Raw genomic sequence first — 15,434 nt, 5'->3', positions numbered from 1 at the left:
TTTCCTTAAAAAGTTAAACATAGAGTTAACATTACAGTTACCATATGAACCAGCAATTCCACTCCTAGTTATATACTCAAGAGAACTGAAACACATGTCCACACAAAAATTTGTATATGCATGTTTACAGCAATACTATTCATAATAGCCAAAAGTAGAAACAGCTCAAATGTCCACCAAGGAATGAATGGATAAACAAAACATGGCATATCTATAAATAGAATATTATTCAGTCATAGAAAGAAGTAGTGATATTTGCTACAGCATGCAAAGGCCTTGGAAACATGATGCTAAGTGAAGAAGTTAGAGGCAAAAGGTGACATTATTGTTTGATTTCATTTATGTGATATATCCAGAATAGGCAAATCCACAGACATAGAAAGAAGACTAGTGGCTGCCAGGGCCTAGAGGAACGTGTGAATAGGGAGGGGCTTTCTCATGGATACAAGGCTTCCTTTGGGGGTGATGATAACATTCTGGAATTAGGTAGTAGTGACAGTTGCAAAACATTATGGATATACTAAAAACCATTCAAATGCACATTTTAAAATGGTTAACATAGTGACTTTCACCTTAACTTTTTATTTTTTAAAAATAGAATTCATAAGTAGAGCTATGCATTTGAAAGTCAGTGTAAGGAAAATCATAAGGTCACAGGCATAGGTATGACTGCTCAAGTAGATTTGTAGATAATTAAGAGAGAACCAGAATTTAAACCCTAGAGAACAAAACGCTGTGTGTGTGCATATGTGTGAGTGCATGCATGCATGTATGTAGTGAAGGAGACCAAGCATGTACAATCGGGCTGTAACAGACTAAACTGAAACAAAAACAAACAGAACACTACAACTGATTATTACTTAAGTATTTGAAAGAAGTATTCCTTAATTTTAAAGAAGTACAAAGTAAAACTTTGAAAATCAAAGAAAAATTAGGTTCTATATAAATGCACCTAAACTTGCAATGTTACAAATGGTACCTGTCAGTAACTTCCATGAAATTGAGCAGCAAGGTATCAAAAAGAGCCATCAGTTCTTTCTGAAGTTGTTGCCTGACAGCAGTCCGGATATCATCTGTTTCTTCTCGTGCCTGTGACTCTGTCAGAACCAAGAGGTCTAACAGTGGGTTTGCATTCTAAAAAAGGAAATTTGTAAAAAATATATTTACTAATTGAACTATATATTGTTTCCTATAAAGGTTTTTGTTGCTAACCACATTCTAGATTAAGAGTTATATTACCTAACTAGTAGGTGTGGACCTCTACTGCATTAGTAGAGATGTTCTAAATTCAAAAGATGTTTAATATGTTCTCAACAAAAGAAAAACATATTTATCATGGAAAATAGAAAAAAAGGAGAATGAGAAAAACAAAACCACACATAATCATGCCACACAGAAATTGCCACTATTATATATTGATATATAACTCTCCTTTTTGTTTCCGAGAATATAAACAGAATTAAAACTATACATTTTTCACAAACCTATATCAAGTGAAAAAAACATTACTGTAACCATTTTTTCCTACTTCCTATTAACAATATTTCTGCAAAAACATTAGTTTAATATCTGATTGTTTTTCAACAATAAGGATTTACCACACTAACTCCTGGATAATCAATGATGCATAAATTTACTAAGCTGCAACACACAGTGTACTCAAGTTGGATTTCATCTTATGTATGAATTCTGTAATAAAACTACTAAATCAAAATATATTAGTTTTAATTTTTTGATATATATTGCCAAACTGTCCCTGTAAAAACTGTACCAATACATACAATTACACAGGATGTGAAAAGACCCAGAGAGCCCAAGCCAATGCTATGTGAATTATTACTGCAATAATCTTTGCCAACTTGATAGGCTAGTAAACAAATATTAGTGCTTTCTAAAAGCTTTCCTCTTTTCCCAACTAAAAAAAAAAAAATAGATAAAGGATTATTTCTAATAATATTGACAAAAGAAAATGTTACATTAATCAGAAGCATTAATACATATATGGGATATTTATTAATCATCTATGATGTCTCAGGGACTGTGCTAAAAAAAAAAGATAGTAAGATTTCATTTGACTTTTTGACTAAACTAGAAGATTTGCATTTTCATTCCTGTTTTACAGATGGAAACACAGATTTATAAAGAGGTTAAATAACTATCTAAGTCATAGACACACAAGGGCAGAGCTAGAAGCATCTTACTCCAAAGCTAGTTAATATTCCATCCTCAGCACAGTGTCACATCACTAGTACACATAACAACATACAAAAAGAGATACAATCAAAATGTACCTATTGTTCTTATAAAATCCTTCACCTAAAGAGCTCAATTCAAAATTAACTGCATTCTCTTTAGGGAAAAGAAATGAAAATATGTAAAGAAACCTCTAAATTTCTTATAGTATATAGAGATACATACAATTATTAGTAATATAACTGAGAGCTTTTGGAAACTATTTAGTAGAGACATTTTGCTCTCATTTTACAGTGTTTTAACATCTAAATAGTTTTTTTCCCAACTTTTTCTTTTATCTTAAGCAATATATGTCTTTGAATACATTAAAATTGCATAAGACATAATTGCAACTTTTATGTTTCATATATGAATAAAAGAATCGAGATACACATTTAGTAAACCATAAAAATAAATATATTTTCTACAGTGTTTTGAGCCCTAAATATCCAAAAGCTGACTCACACTAACATGCCTTCTGACTCCCAAAACTACTGGCAAAATGAACAAACTGTTTATATCAAGATGCAAACTCCATCTTGTAAAACATATTTTCATTATCAGGAATTATTAATTTTGATATGCTGATAAAAATTAAGTAGAAGCTACCATTAATACATGAATATACTGATACGGTATGTGTATACCTAAAAATTAAGATTCTCCCAAAGAATCTCATCCTATTAATAACTTGTTTCCACTTGAAGATTCCTGAGGATTTTTTCTCTTTTTACCTTTGATTTACATGTTAACACTGAAATTCAGTGAACCTCAGCAAATAACAGTTCTAAAATATAGGGTGAATTACCATTTCTCAAGGACAACAGAGTAGAATAAGATGTCTCTAATGATGCCTACAGATGTCAAGTGCTTAATCGTATCTGAAGTTTTTGTCTTTAGACATTAGTATTCAATCCTAATTATAAACCAACTACTTGGGCCATTATTTTGTCACTGTTGACCTCTAAAAGGCAACAACTGCCATAATGATGGCTCATTTTCTTTACGCACACAGTTACCACTCCTCATATCCAATTTCACATCCATCAGCAAGCTATGCCAAAAGTGTGTGCAAGACCCTCAATAAAGTCTGGGTGCACATGAGCCTGTTATGGGAAAGTCAGCCAAGGAAAATATATATGCTATATAGTTCTGTTGAGCTTCACCAAAAGAAAAAAAAAAACCAAGAGCCCCACATTTATGAATTTCTATCAAAAAAATGCATTCCAAAAAGAAAGGTATTCAAATTCAGCACTTCTAGGTTATTATAAACAAAATATCATATTAAAAACAGATTAGAGGTACAATAAACTCCTAAATTGCCTAAGAATTACAGTATGTTTGTAATAAATGACTGTCTTGATAAAACACATCGAAAAAATTTTCACAAGAGAAAGTTCCTATCTTCCCTCAGAAAGTTAGCTGATTTTTCTTTTCACTTCCTCTTAGCATTCTTCTGACTAATCAGGCGTTCATATCTGCCTAATTTTGTTTTTGCAACCACAGCTTTTGTGTATCTTTTCACATATGTCCATACATTCAAAGCAATTTACTTGGAAATGTTATTTTACTGAACTTCTTAAATCATTTCTCACTTCTGACTTATTTCACTCACTTCAAAGGATAAACTTTAAAAGGTACTTGATTTTCTATTTCCAGGTTCCCTTTATCCTAAACATCGATAGTTATATAACACATATTAATTTATCTCATAGCATAATATTTAGGGAGTAAACCCACCGACAGCGAATACTTAAGTTCGCTTTTGTGCATTCTTAAAAGTATTATTATTTATAACACTTGTGGTGATAATATATGAGATAAAGTAGAAGCTTTCCGAAGAAAGGTTTAATACCATACAAAGTCAAATAAGTAAACATAACTGGACCAAAAATCCTTTTCAAAAACTGCATTAAAATTATAGTACAATCATCTAGATTCTTGTAGGAATTTTAATTTCATAACTATGAATAAATTATAAAATATACATCAACACGACATACTACAAAATTAACAGTAATTTACATGTACGGTGTTACAAGTCTCAACAAATATAACAAGATTGAAATAATATCTAATATTGTTTCTGACCATAATGATAAAAAACTAGAAGTCAACAAAAGAAGGAATTCTGGAATATTTACATATACATAGAAATTAAGTAACATGCTTCTGAACAATCAATGGGTCAAAGAAAAAGCTAAAAGGGAAATTTTAAAACGTCATGAGACAAACAAAAATGGACACAAAACCAACCAAAACTTACGGGATGCAGCAAAAGCAGGTCTAAGAAGGACATATGTAACAATAAACATCTATGTCAAAAAGAAAGATATCAAGTAAACAACCTCAAGGAACTAGAAAAAGAAGAATAAATGAAGCTAAAACTTAGTAAAAAGTAAGAAAACAATGAAGATCAGGGCAGATACAAATGAAATAGAAACTGGAAAAACAATAGAAAAGATCAACAGAATCAAGGATTGAGATTTTGAAAAGATGAACAAAATTGACAAATCTTTAGCTAGACTAATAATAAAAGAAGACAGACAAAATGAGAAGCGAAAGGGAAGACATTACAATCGATACCAGAGAAATACAAGTCATGAGAGACTGTTATTAACAATTTCATGTCAACAAATTGGACAACCAAATGGAAAAAATCCTAGACACATAGAGCTACCAAGATTGAATCATGAAGAAACAGAAAATCTGAACAGATCAATAACAGGGAGATTAAAGCAGGAATACAAAGTTTTTCACCAAAGAAAAGCCCAACACCTGATTGATGGCTTCACTGCTGAATTCCACCAAACATTTAAAGAAGAATTAATACTAATCTCTGTACTCTTCTAAAAACTCCAAACTCATTTTATGATGGCAGCATTACACTGATACCAAAGTCAGACAAGGGAACTACAGGAAAAGAAAATTACAGGCTAATATCCCTGATAAACACAGATATAAAAATCCTTTACCAAATACTGGCAAACTGAAACCAAGAGCACAATAAAAAGATCATTCACTATAATCAAGCGGAATTCATTCCAGGGATGCAAGGATGGTTCAACATACACAAATGTGTAAATGTGATACAACAAATTAACAGAATTAAGAACAAAAACCACACGATTATACCAACAGATGCAGAAAAAGCATCTGACAAAATTCAACATCCTTTCATAATAAAAACTCTCAATAAGTAGAAAAGGAATCCCAACACAATAAAGGCCATATATGAAAAACCCACAGCTAACATCATACTCAATGGCAAAAAGTTTAAAGCTTTTTCTCTAAGATCAGGAACAAGATAAGGATGTCTACTCTCACCATGTCTATTCAATACAGTAGTAGAAATCCTAGCCAGAGCAATTAGTCTATAGAGAAATAAAAGGCATCCACACTAGAAAAAAGGCAAGTTAAGTTGTCCCTCTATGCTCATGATATAATCTTAAATCTAGAAAAACCTAGACTCCACCAAAAAACTTTGAACTTAAAAATGAATTCAATAAAGTTACAGGATACAAAATCAACATATAAAAAATCAGTAGCATTTCTATACACTAACTACCCCCCCAAAAAAAACCTCATTTAAAATAGCTACCAAAAAAAATTAAGATACTTAGGAATAAATTTAATCAAAACGTGAAAGACCTCTACACTAATGTCCAAGTTGCAGGTACCAGAATGAAATCATGCCCCAAGGAGAGGGGAGGGGAGGGGAGAGGAAAAGGGAAGGAGAAAGGGAAGGGAGAAGGGAAGGGAGGAAAAGAAAGAGGACAGGAAAGAAGAAATGAAAGGAGACTAACAACCCAAATGTGGAGGAGAACCAGCAAGGACATCAAGATACAATTCACAAAAAGACCAAATATGAAAAAACCTCCATCTAATTCAAAACAAGTTATCTATTTATAAAACCACAAAACCTCAGTACACACACACCTCTACAATTTGACTCAGCAATTACAATTCCAGAAATTCACTCTATAAATATACTTGCATATATAAGTAACCTTGAACATAATACATGGTTTCCATTTTTGTTAAACCTTAACAAGTTACAAAATTAAGGTTTTGTGTGCTTCTTGTAATTAACTACATAGCTTATTACTGAGTATTCACAGTTCACTATGGGCAAGGCACTATAGTAAATGCTGAGTATGCAATAATGAACAAAACAGTCCCAATTTTCACCAGTCTACAATAAAGGAAAAGATAATTACTATGGTTTGAACGTTCCCTCCAAAATTCGTGTTGAAATTTAATCCGCAAAGTAATAGTATTGAGAGGTGGGGCCTTTGGAGGTGACTGGATCATGAAGGCCCTACTCTCATGAATAGACTAATCCATTCACGGAGCAGTGGATTAATGGGTTATCATGGAAGGGGACCTGGTGGCTTTGTAGGAAGAGAAAAACCTGAGATAGCACATTAGCATGCTCAGCCCCCTCACCATATATTCCCTGCATCACCTCGGGACTCTTCAGAGAGTCCCCACTAGCAAGAAGGCTCTCACCAGATGTGTCCCCTTAAACCTGGACTTCCTAGACTCCATAACCATAAGAAATAAATTCTGTTTTTTACAAATTACCCAGTTTCTGGTATTACGTTAGAAACAACAGAAAATAGGCTAAGGCAATAATAAACATCTAAATAAGTTTTATATACACACAAACATTATATCAGCATGTCTAACAACACAGGAATTCATATTTTTACAGAAAATTATCTCTAAATTTTGCAAATGTATTAATATATAAAGAAACATATTTGCCTTATGAGATCCACTATCTCCTCTATCAGTTTAGGCCCTCTTTTCTAGCTTTTTTTTTTTTCTTATTTGTATAAAGCTTTATCTTACCTAAGTTGAGTAAATTCATATGGTATTTGCAAATAAATACATAAACAGACAGATAGACCAACAATAGGGACCTGGCTTCTTGTGTTCTTCGCGGACTTCTTAGAATAAGAAATCTGAATAGCCAAAATATTTAGAATAGCTATTTAGAAAAATTTTAGAGCTGGGCGCGGTGGCTCACGCTTGTAATCCCAGCACTTTGAGGCCAAGGTGGGTGGATCACCTGAAGGTCAGGAGTTCAAGACGAGCCTGGCCAACATGGTGAAACCCCGTCGCTACTAAAAACACAAAAATCAGCCAGGCATGGTGGCGGGCACCTGTAATCCCAGCTACTCAGGAGGCTGAGGCAGGAGAATGGCTTGAACCCAAAAGGCAGAGGTTGCAGTGAGCCGAGATTGCGCCATTGCATTCCAGCCTGGGTGACAGGGTGTGACTCTGTCTTTAAAAAAAAATTTAGAATTTTTAGAAGAGCTAAAAATCTAAGAGTAGTGGGGGCTAGAAGGGTAAATACTCCAGCAGCCGTTATTTAAAGCCTGAGCACACTTTACTCATTCTTCACAACTTCACCATCACTATACCCCTCCTGCCTTCAGTTGGCTTTGTTAGCCAACTCTCAACATGCCTATCTGGACATCCACCCTGTCCCCTGCCACCTGAACTGAAATTCCCACTTAAAAATACAGTTGCAGCAGAAAGTTCACATGCAGAACAGGTGTGATTAAACACAAGACTGTAGGTCCCATTCACTGTACAAAATTTTAATAAACACATTCACAATCGTATCAGGAAAGGCATGTTATGAGCCATTCATTACATAAGGACGACTTTACCGAGCGCAGGCAATATAAAATTACCCTTTTCCATAATATAATGCTAATGATTTCTACGAATAAGTTACTTCCCAAACTTAAAATCCAAATTCCTTAATAACACCACTTACATGTCTAAGAAGTAATTCGAGAATCCAGTTTAGAAGTTCTAGTGAAGAATTTTTTCTTTGTTCTTTTATTAATTTATTTAAAAAATGTACAATATCTATTAGCAGTTTCTCATCTTCAGTGCAAGCAGGAAGCACTTGTAAAAACCTATAATGAAAAGACAATAATCATGGTTTCTAGCGCTTTAAAATACACAATACCACTGTTCATCACAGATATGGGGCCTTAACAGGTGCCTTGTGAGGACGCTATTTTATGAGACACTGTTCTAAATGCTTTGAAAAATGCAAAGTTGAAACAAACTGGGTATCTGCCTTCAAGAACATGAGTTTATAGTGGAAAAAACATGTGGACAAGTAACTAAAATAACTAGAAGTGACAAATATCATAAGAGAAAAATAACAAATTCAGGAAAAGTACCAAAAAAATACCAAGGGGAAAAACACTAACTCTAACTGTCCAATGAAACTTGCTTTTTCATACTGAGAATGCCATGTTTCACTGATAAGGATTAGTACTTCAAACCTAATTCCGACCAACTTGAAAAAATAAGGTAATAAAGTGAGGGGGGAAAAAAGTCCTGCAAGGATGCTACCAGTTTGTAAGAGGCATGGAAAACACAGAAGGTAGACTTAGGATGTAAGTTTGGAGTAAAAGGATATGAGCCAATTTTCCTAGATTTCTTTAAAAAGAAAAAAAACTGGTTTAAGAGAGCTAAAAGATTAGTAGACAATAAAACTTTTATTTAAAAGGGAAAAGTAGTTTGGAAAATCATTTTTTAAAAAAGCAATCAGGAAGAGATATGAGATTCAATTTTATCTGTAATGTTTCATTTTTTATAAATCTAAAGCAATTGCATCAAAATGTTAATAAGAGTGACAATAATACGAATCTTAATATTCAGCATTTATTGAGCACCAACCTTGTGCCAGCCTACGCTCTAAGAGCAGGGTTTTTGTCAAACTTCATAACAACAGTGTGAAGTAAGTACCTCTATTTCAAAGACAAGAAGACTCAAGCAACAATATGGTTAAGTCGTTTTTCCCCAGTCATACGGCTAGCAAGTTTTAAAACATGAATACTAAACTAAGCAGTCCAACACCAGGGATATATAATGCTATATTTCTTAGTAATGTGGTGTTTGTCTCATTATTATTTTTCCTTACTTAAAATTCTCACATCCCCAAAATGACATTCAGCTCCGTAGGATGGCAAGTATCGGATTATGAAAATTGAGATTAGAAAAATACTCTGAAAGGATGGAATGAAATGAAAAATAGCATGTAAAATAGTATGAACAAGTTTTAGTTTTGCTTTCACTGAGTTTAATGATAAATAGGAACATCACCTTTTTGACTAATTATCTAAGATGAACCAACAACTTAAATGGTGCTTGGTACATTCTTTAGTGAAACATAATACAGCAGAAACACATGAATATTTATAAATTAGGCAGTAGTGTCTGTGTTGCCATGATCAAGCACAGACCTAAAAACCAAATATGAGATGAATATTATATATATATAAAAAACATATACACAGTCTATGCTCTCCACTTAACACTAGTCCTGAGGAAACTAACAATAAAAATGTGATGCTCACATATAGTTATTGCTACTGGGCAATCTGAAACACTCTAAAGGCTTCCTTGACCCACAGTTTGAGAGTCTTTCCTGTAATGCGGTATTGCATACTATTTCTATGGTTTTAATTCACAAGAGAAAGAAAACTTAGTGCAATGAATACAATCAGCTTTTATGTTAAAATTTCTTTTGACAAATAGGGACATATTAAATTTATTTAAAGTGAAGGATTTATGCATTCTTCAACTGGCAAAACTGTTTAAATGCCGGAGTGTGCTGATAAATATGTAACTGTCTAACAGAAGTAGAGTGCTGACTTATTGTGTTTGTCAATTTCCATGGTGTAAATAACCCACTCCAGACAATTTGGAGCCACCCATGTAACATGAAGTTGTGAAGAGATGCACACTGGCATTCCACTGTAGTTATTTCCATAAAATACATACCCCTGTAGTGTACATGTATGCATAACCTAAGAACAAAGATAACAGTAAAATGTTGCCACATAATTAGAAAGTGATGTTTGCATATTCATTACCTTTATTTTTCATATAACTTATTTAATTGTAAGTTTATATGATTGTTAAGAATGGATGTGTTTAACAATCAACTTACAAAAATCCTGAAAATTCAACCATCAGCTCTCTCACAAGGCTGTATTAGTGGGCACCAGCACACCACTGGAAAGCCTAATCAGATAAACTAATCTTTAAAGCTAAACTAATAAAGGAATTCATATTTTGGGAACTCATTTAACCTAGCAGCTTAAAAACTGCACATTTTATGTTAAATAATAAAGTTATACATTTTATACTAAAGTCACATGAAGAATAAAATGAAAACCTGCTTGCAGCAGTTGCTTATCAGTCTTGTTGCAAATGCAACCATCTGCTACAAGTTAAGCATGTTAAACTGACAAGCTAGAGCCTTCCCAATTAACTGCTATAAAGGACCTCCACATGGCAATCAACTTCATGAAATTGAGAGTAAAAAGAAAAATGATATAATTTACTTAAGAACAAAACAAAAGCAAAACAAAACAAAACAGCCTGTGGCAGGTGTACCACACCTATTAATCAATTCACTGATGTCTTAACTCATTTATAACATGGATAGAAATAAACATTCAATTTGTTTCATCCATGTCTTACCCTAATTATTTACTTTTGTAAGGTAAAATTTTCTAACGATAATAAATTGTTATAAGTTTATTATTAATCCCTTCAACAATGCAATACCTAAATTAAAAATTTCTCTTTGGCTATTCTTACAGATGATACAAATCCTGGAGTTTTTCTTTCTATGATAGCAGCAGTAAGGGCATAGACTCTTATCTTCAAAGGTTAGGAGATGAACACAAATGCAATACAATCCAGGTCTTTGAAACTGGCAGCCTTGACCTTACACTGACCTGTTCAGTGCTGTGTGCCAAGCCAAGGACTTCAAGGTAACCCCACAGGGACCAGGGCCACCCTTTAAAGACAATCTGTCATTCAGAAGATAAAAACTCATCCTAGTGACAGCAGCCCTAACTTCCCTGTGGGCTGCAGCCTGAACAATGGAATGGAGGCAGTCCTGCAGCCCACTAGCCATGTGTGTTATCTTCAGAGTGAGGACATCCTCTGTGGATAACTTCAATGCATCTAAAAATCTAGACAAAAAGAAAAAAAAGAAGGAGGAACATAAAGCTATTTAAATGAAATCTCACATTTATTTCTATTATAAACTCTCCCAAAAGTTGTTTTATCTTTTAACAAAAGATTGACTTACAGCCAAAAGAAAAACTGATACATATCTGCCAATATTAGGATTTTACATTGGCACCCCAAATGTTTATAATGACTTTTCTTCCCATAAAAATTTTTATTCACATAAGACAGCATATTAGAATATTAAGATACTCAAAAGTAATCAACATCACACTAATGATAACGCTCATGCATATACTTACTGAGATTTTATTCTAATCCAGAACCCCTTTCCTAGTGATTCATATCTATGAACAAATCAGACATTAACCTCTATAACAGTACAGAGTAAAATGCTTTTTCATTTAAAATTTTCTTGTATAATAGATGAAAAGTAATAAACACATGTAATCTTTAAAAGAAAGTGAAAATTATAACTGCTAAAAAGCAGAATCAGATGATATCAAGGGAAAAAGCTACCAGACTTAAGGAAAAAGTAAAACCTAACTAATTAATTACAATTAATTAGTTGCAAATGCTTTTTCAACAAAGTAAGAGCTTACTCTTGCGTTTTACTTTCAGAGTTCATTTGCTTCAACAGATTATCACTCCCATGATACCATGACAGGTTCCAAGCTATTCTCAGCATATCTGACACCGGCTTCAAGTCCAAACAATCAGCAGATAAGGGCAAAACTATGGAGTAAGGACTCACAGCATGGTGTCTGATTACATGAACAGGTAGATGATACCTAAAGAAAATGTGTACAAATAATTACAAACTTTCAAATTCTTAAATGCTACTCAAAAACAGAGTCACAAATGAGGGCTAGTTCAATGCCTCCCAACCCACAATAATGCAAAGGTTTCTCTTAGTCCCTATTTTAAACAGTTATCATAATTTATATAGTATTTCAATTATTCTTTTCATCTCCTCTAAACTCCCCAGAATACTTAAATCCTTTCTTGAGGACTTACCGCATTCTATGCTATATTAGAGTTGTTGCAGAGATAACTAACATTCGTTGAAGTCAGGGCCCAATAATATAGAGAACCAAACATAAAAGGTGTTCAGCTAAAACACTGATATTTACTTTACGCCAAACACTGCTTATTTTGTATCATTCATTCATAGTTAGATGGTATGGCACTATGATACCTATTTTACAAATGATCAAAATGAGGCTTAAAGCTGATACGTGAATTGCCTATGATCACAGAGGTCACTAAGTGACTGAATTCCAACTTATTATTTTCACTTGATAACATGGTTTCATCATCAATAAATTCAACAAGAACCAAGAAATATGTTTAGAAATAAAAACAGATTCAACAGCAATATCTCTTAAACCAAAGTTAATTTTGTTCTATCATAAAGACACATGCATGTATATTTTGTCTCAAGTTTTTCCTTTAACATGGTGAAATAATCTAACATGCATGTAAATTTGCATCCTAGAAGGAACAAAAAGAAATATAAAAAAATCCTAAAATGTATATGGAACAAAACATGATCCTAAACAGCCAAAACAATCCTGAGCAAAAAGAACAAAGATGGAGGCATCACACTGCCTAACTTTGAATTATGCTACAAAGCTATAGTAACCAAAGCAGCATGATACTAGCATAAAAACAGACATACAGACCAACAAAACAGAATAAAGAATGCAGAAATAAATCCACACATTTTGTCAACTTTCAACAAAAGCACCAAGAACATACTTTGGGGAAAGAACAGTCTCTTCAATGAATGGTACTCAGAAAACTGGATATCCATGTGCAGAAAAATGAAACTAGATCTCTGTCTCTCACCACATATAAAAATCAAATCAAAATGAATTAAAGACATATATGTAAGACCTGAAACTATGAAACTACTAGAAGAAAACATCAGAGAAATGCTTCAGGACATTGGCCTGGGCAAAGATTTATTAAGTAAGACCTCAAAAACACAGACAAGCAAAGCAAAAATAAATAAATGGGATCATATCAAGCTAAAAAGATTCTGTGTAGCAAAGGAAACAGTCAACAAAGTGAAGAGGCCACCTACAGAATGACAGAAAACACCTGTAAGCTATTCAACTGGTGAGAGATTAACCACCAAAATATATAAGGAACTCAAACAACTTAACAGCAAAATAATAATAATAATCCAATTAAAAGCTGGGCAAAAGATCTGAATAGAAACTTCTTAAAAGAAGACATATAAATGACCAACAGGTATATGAAAAAATTCTCATATAATCAGAGGAATGCAAATCAATCAATCATCAGAGAAATGCAAATCAAAACCACAATGAGATATCTCACCCCAGTTAAAGAGGCTTTTATCAAAAAGACAAAAAAACAACAGATGCTGGCAAGAATATGGAGGAAGGAGAATGCTCATACACCATTAGTGGGAATGTAAATTAGTACAGCTATTATTGGAAACATTATGGAGTTCCTGAAAAAACTAAAAACAGAACCTACATATGATCCAGCAATCCCACTGCTGGGTATATATCCAAAAGAAAGGAAATCAGTATGTCAAAGAGATATTTGCACTCCCATGTTTATTGCAGCACTATTCACAATAACCAAGATATGGCATCTACCTAAGTGTTCATCAATAGATGAATGGATTTAAAAATGTGGTATAAATACACAAGGGCGTATCATTCAGACATAAAAAAGAATGAAATCCTGTCACTTGCAACAGCATGGATGGAACTGGAAGTCATTATGTTAACTGAAATAATCCAGGCACACAAAAACAAACATCACATGTTCTCCTTTATATGTGGGAGCTAAAAAAAAAAAAATTTTTTTTTTTAAATGAGCTCATGGAGCTAAAGAGTAGAATGATGATTACCACAGGCTGTAAAGGATGGTGGGAAAGGGGGGAATTAAGAAGGGATGGCTAATGGGTACATAAACATTTAGATAGAAGGAATAAGATCTAGTGTTCCACAGCACCATAGAGTAACAATAGTCAACAGCAATTTGTTGCATATTTCAAAATAACTAGAAGAGCAGATCTAAAATGTTCCTAACACAGAGAATCAATAAATATTAGAGGTGATGGACATCCTAATTACTCTGATTTGATCATTATACACTGTATGTTTATATCAAAATATCACACGTACTCCATAAATATGTACTATTATGTACCCATAAAAATAAAATAAACTCTCCCTAATAAATAAGCAAGCAAGCAAAGTGCTGTGGGATACAGCTAAAGGAACTCCTAAGGGAATGGGGAACACAGTTCCTTCAAAGAAGCAACAATAAAACTGACAGTAATGTTCCTACAAAAAATGGACTCCAACTGCCAACCTAGAATTCTATACCTAGTGATAACATTTTTTAAAACAGAATTTTTAGATTAAAAAAAAACTGACAGAAATCATTGCTAATGTAAGTGTACTACATTAAATAATAAAAATCTCTTCAAAAAAAAATTCTCAGATGGAGGCAGGAAAACCAAAAAAGCAATAAAAAGTAACAGAAACGACCAAGGTATACAAACCTAAATGAGTATTTACTGCATAAAATAATTATAATAACATCTGATAGAATTTAAATACCTGACAATAAAAGAAAAAAAAAAGAAGAGCAATTAAATGGAGTTAATGTGTTCTAAGGTCCTTCCATTGTCTGGGATGTGGTAAAAATACTAATTCACAGTCAAGAAAGTAAATTATAATCTCTATATTATAAAATAATCCTCTGTATAAAATATATAGAAATAACATACATAGAAGAATACTTAGCTGGGCACAGTGACTCATGCCTGTAATCCCAACACTTTTGGGAGGCTGAGGTGGGAGAATTGTTTGAAGCTAGGAGTTCAAGACTAGCCTGGGCAACAGAGCAAGATCCCAATTGCTAATAAATAAATAGAATACTTAATGTATGTATAACTACAAGTTAACAGCTGAAAAACATGGATTAATTTTAAAAATTAATCAAGATAAGCCAGAGAGGAAAAAGAAAGAAAAAAAAAATGACACTGGACAAATAGAAAACAGCAAGCTAATAATCTGTATCCAAAAATATAAGTAATTCTAGTAAATGTAAAATTCATTAAAATATTCCATTAAAACTGTAAATACTGTAAGATTGGACCAAAAAAACTCAACTATATACTTCTT

General features: G+C 33.0%; 1 protein-coding gene across 14 annotated transcripts in view; it reads right to left on the bottom strand.

The window, feature by feature from the left end:
• The window catches only part of LOC105476947 (rotatin), a 215,439-nt gene that overhangs the window by 126,019 nt on the left and 73,986 nt on the right, over positions 1–15,434 (bottom strand). For all 14 annotated transcript variants that reach the window (XR_011616801.1, XR_011616800.1, XR_011616799.1 and 11 more), the window contains 4 exons: positions 11,859–12,047; positions 11,019–11,258; positions 8,027–8,171; positions 980–1,134 (listed from right to left, as the gene is read on the bottom strand). Coding sequence is in view for 6 of the 14 variants with exons in the window: in XM_071085198.1 (XP_070941299.1) it covers positions 980–1,134; positions 8,027–8,171; positions 11,019–11,258; positions 11,859–12,047 (729 nt within the window). In the remaining 8 variants the exon portion in view is untranslated. The remainder of the gene's footprint in view (positions 1–979; positions 1,135–8,026; positions 8,172–11,018; positions 11,259–11,858; positions 12,048–15,434) is intronic.

The sequence above is a fragment of the Macaca nemestrina genome, chromosome 19 (genome assembly GCF_043159975.1).
Source record: "Macaca nemestrina isolate mMacNem1 chromosome 19, mMacNem.hap1, whole genome shotgun sequence".
Lineage (NCBI taxonomy): Eukaryota > Metazoa > Chordata > Mammalia > Primates > Cercopithecidae > Macaca > Macaca nemestrina.
The sequence above is the reverse complement of the archived record's forward strand: the minus strand, read 5'-3'. Positions and strand labels throughout refer to the sequence as shown.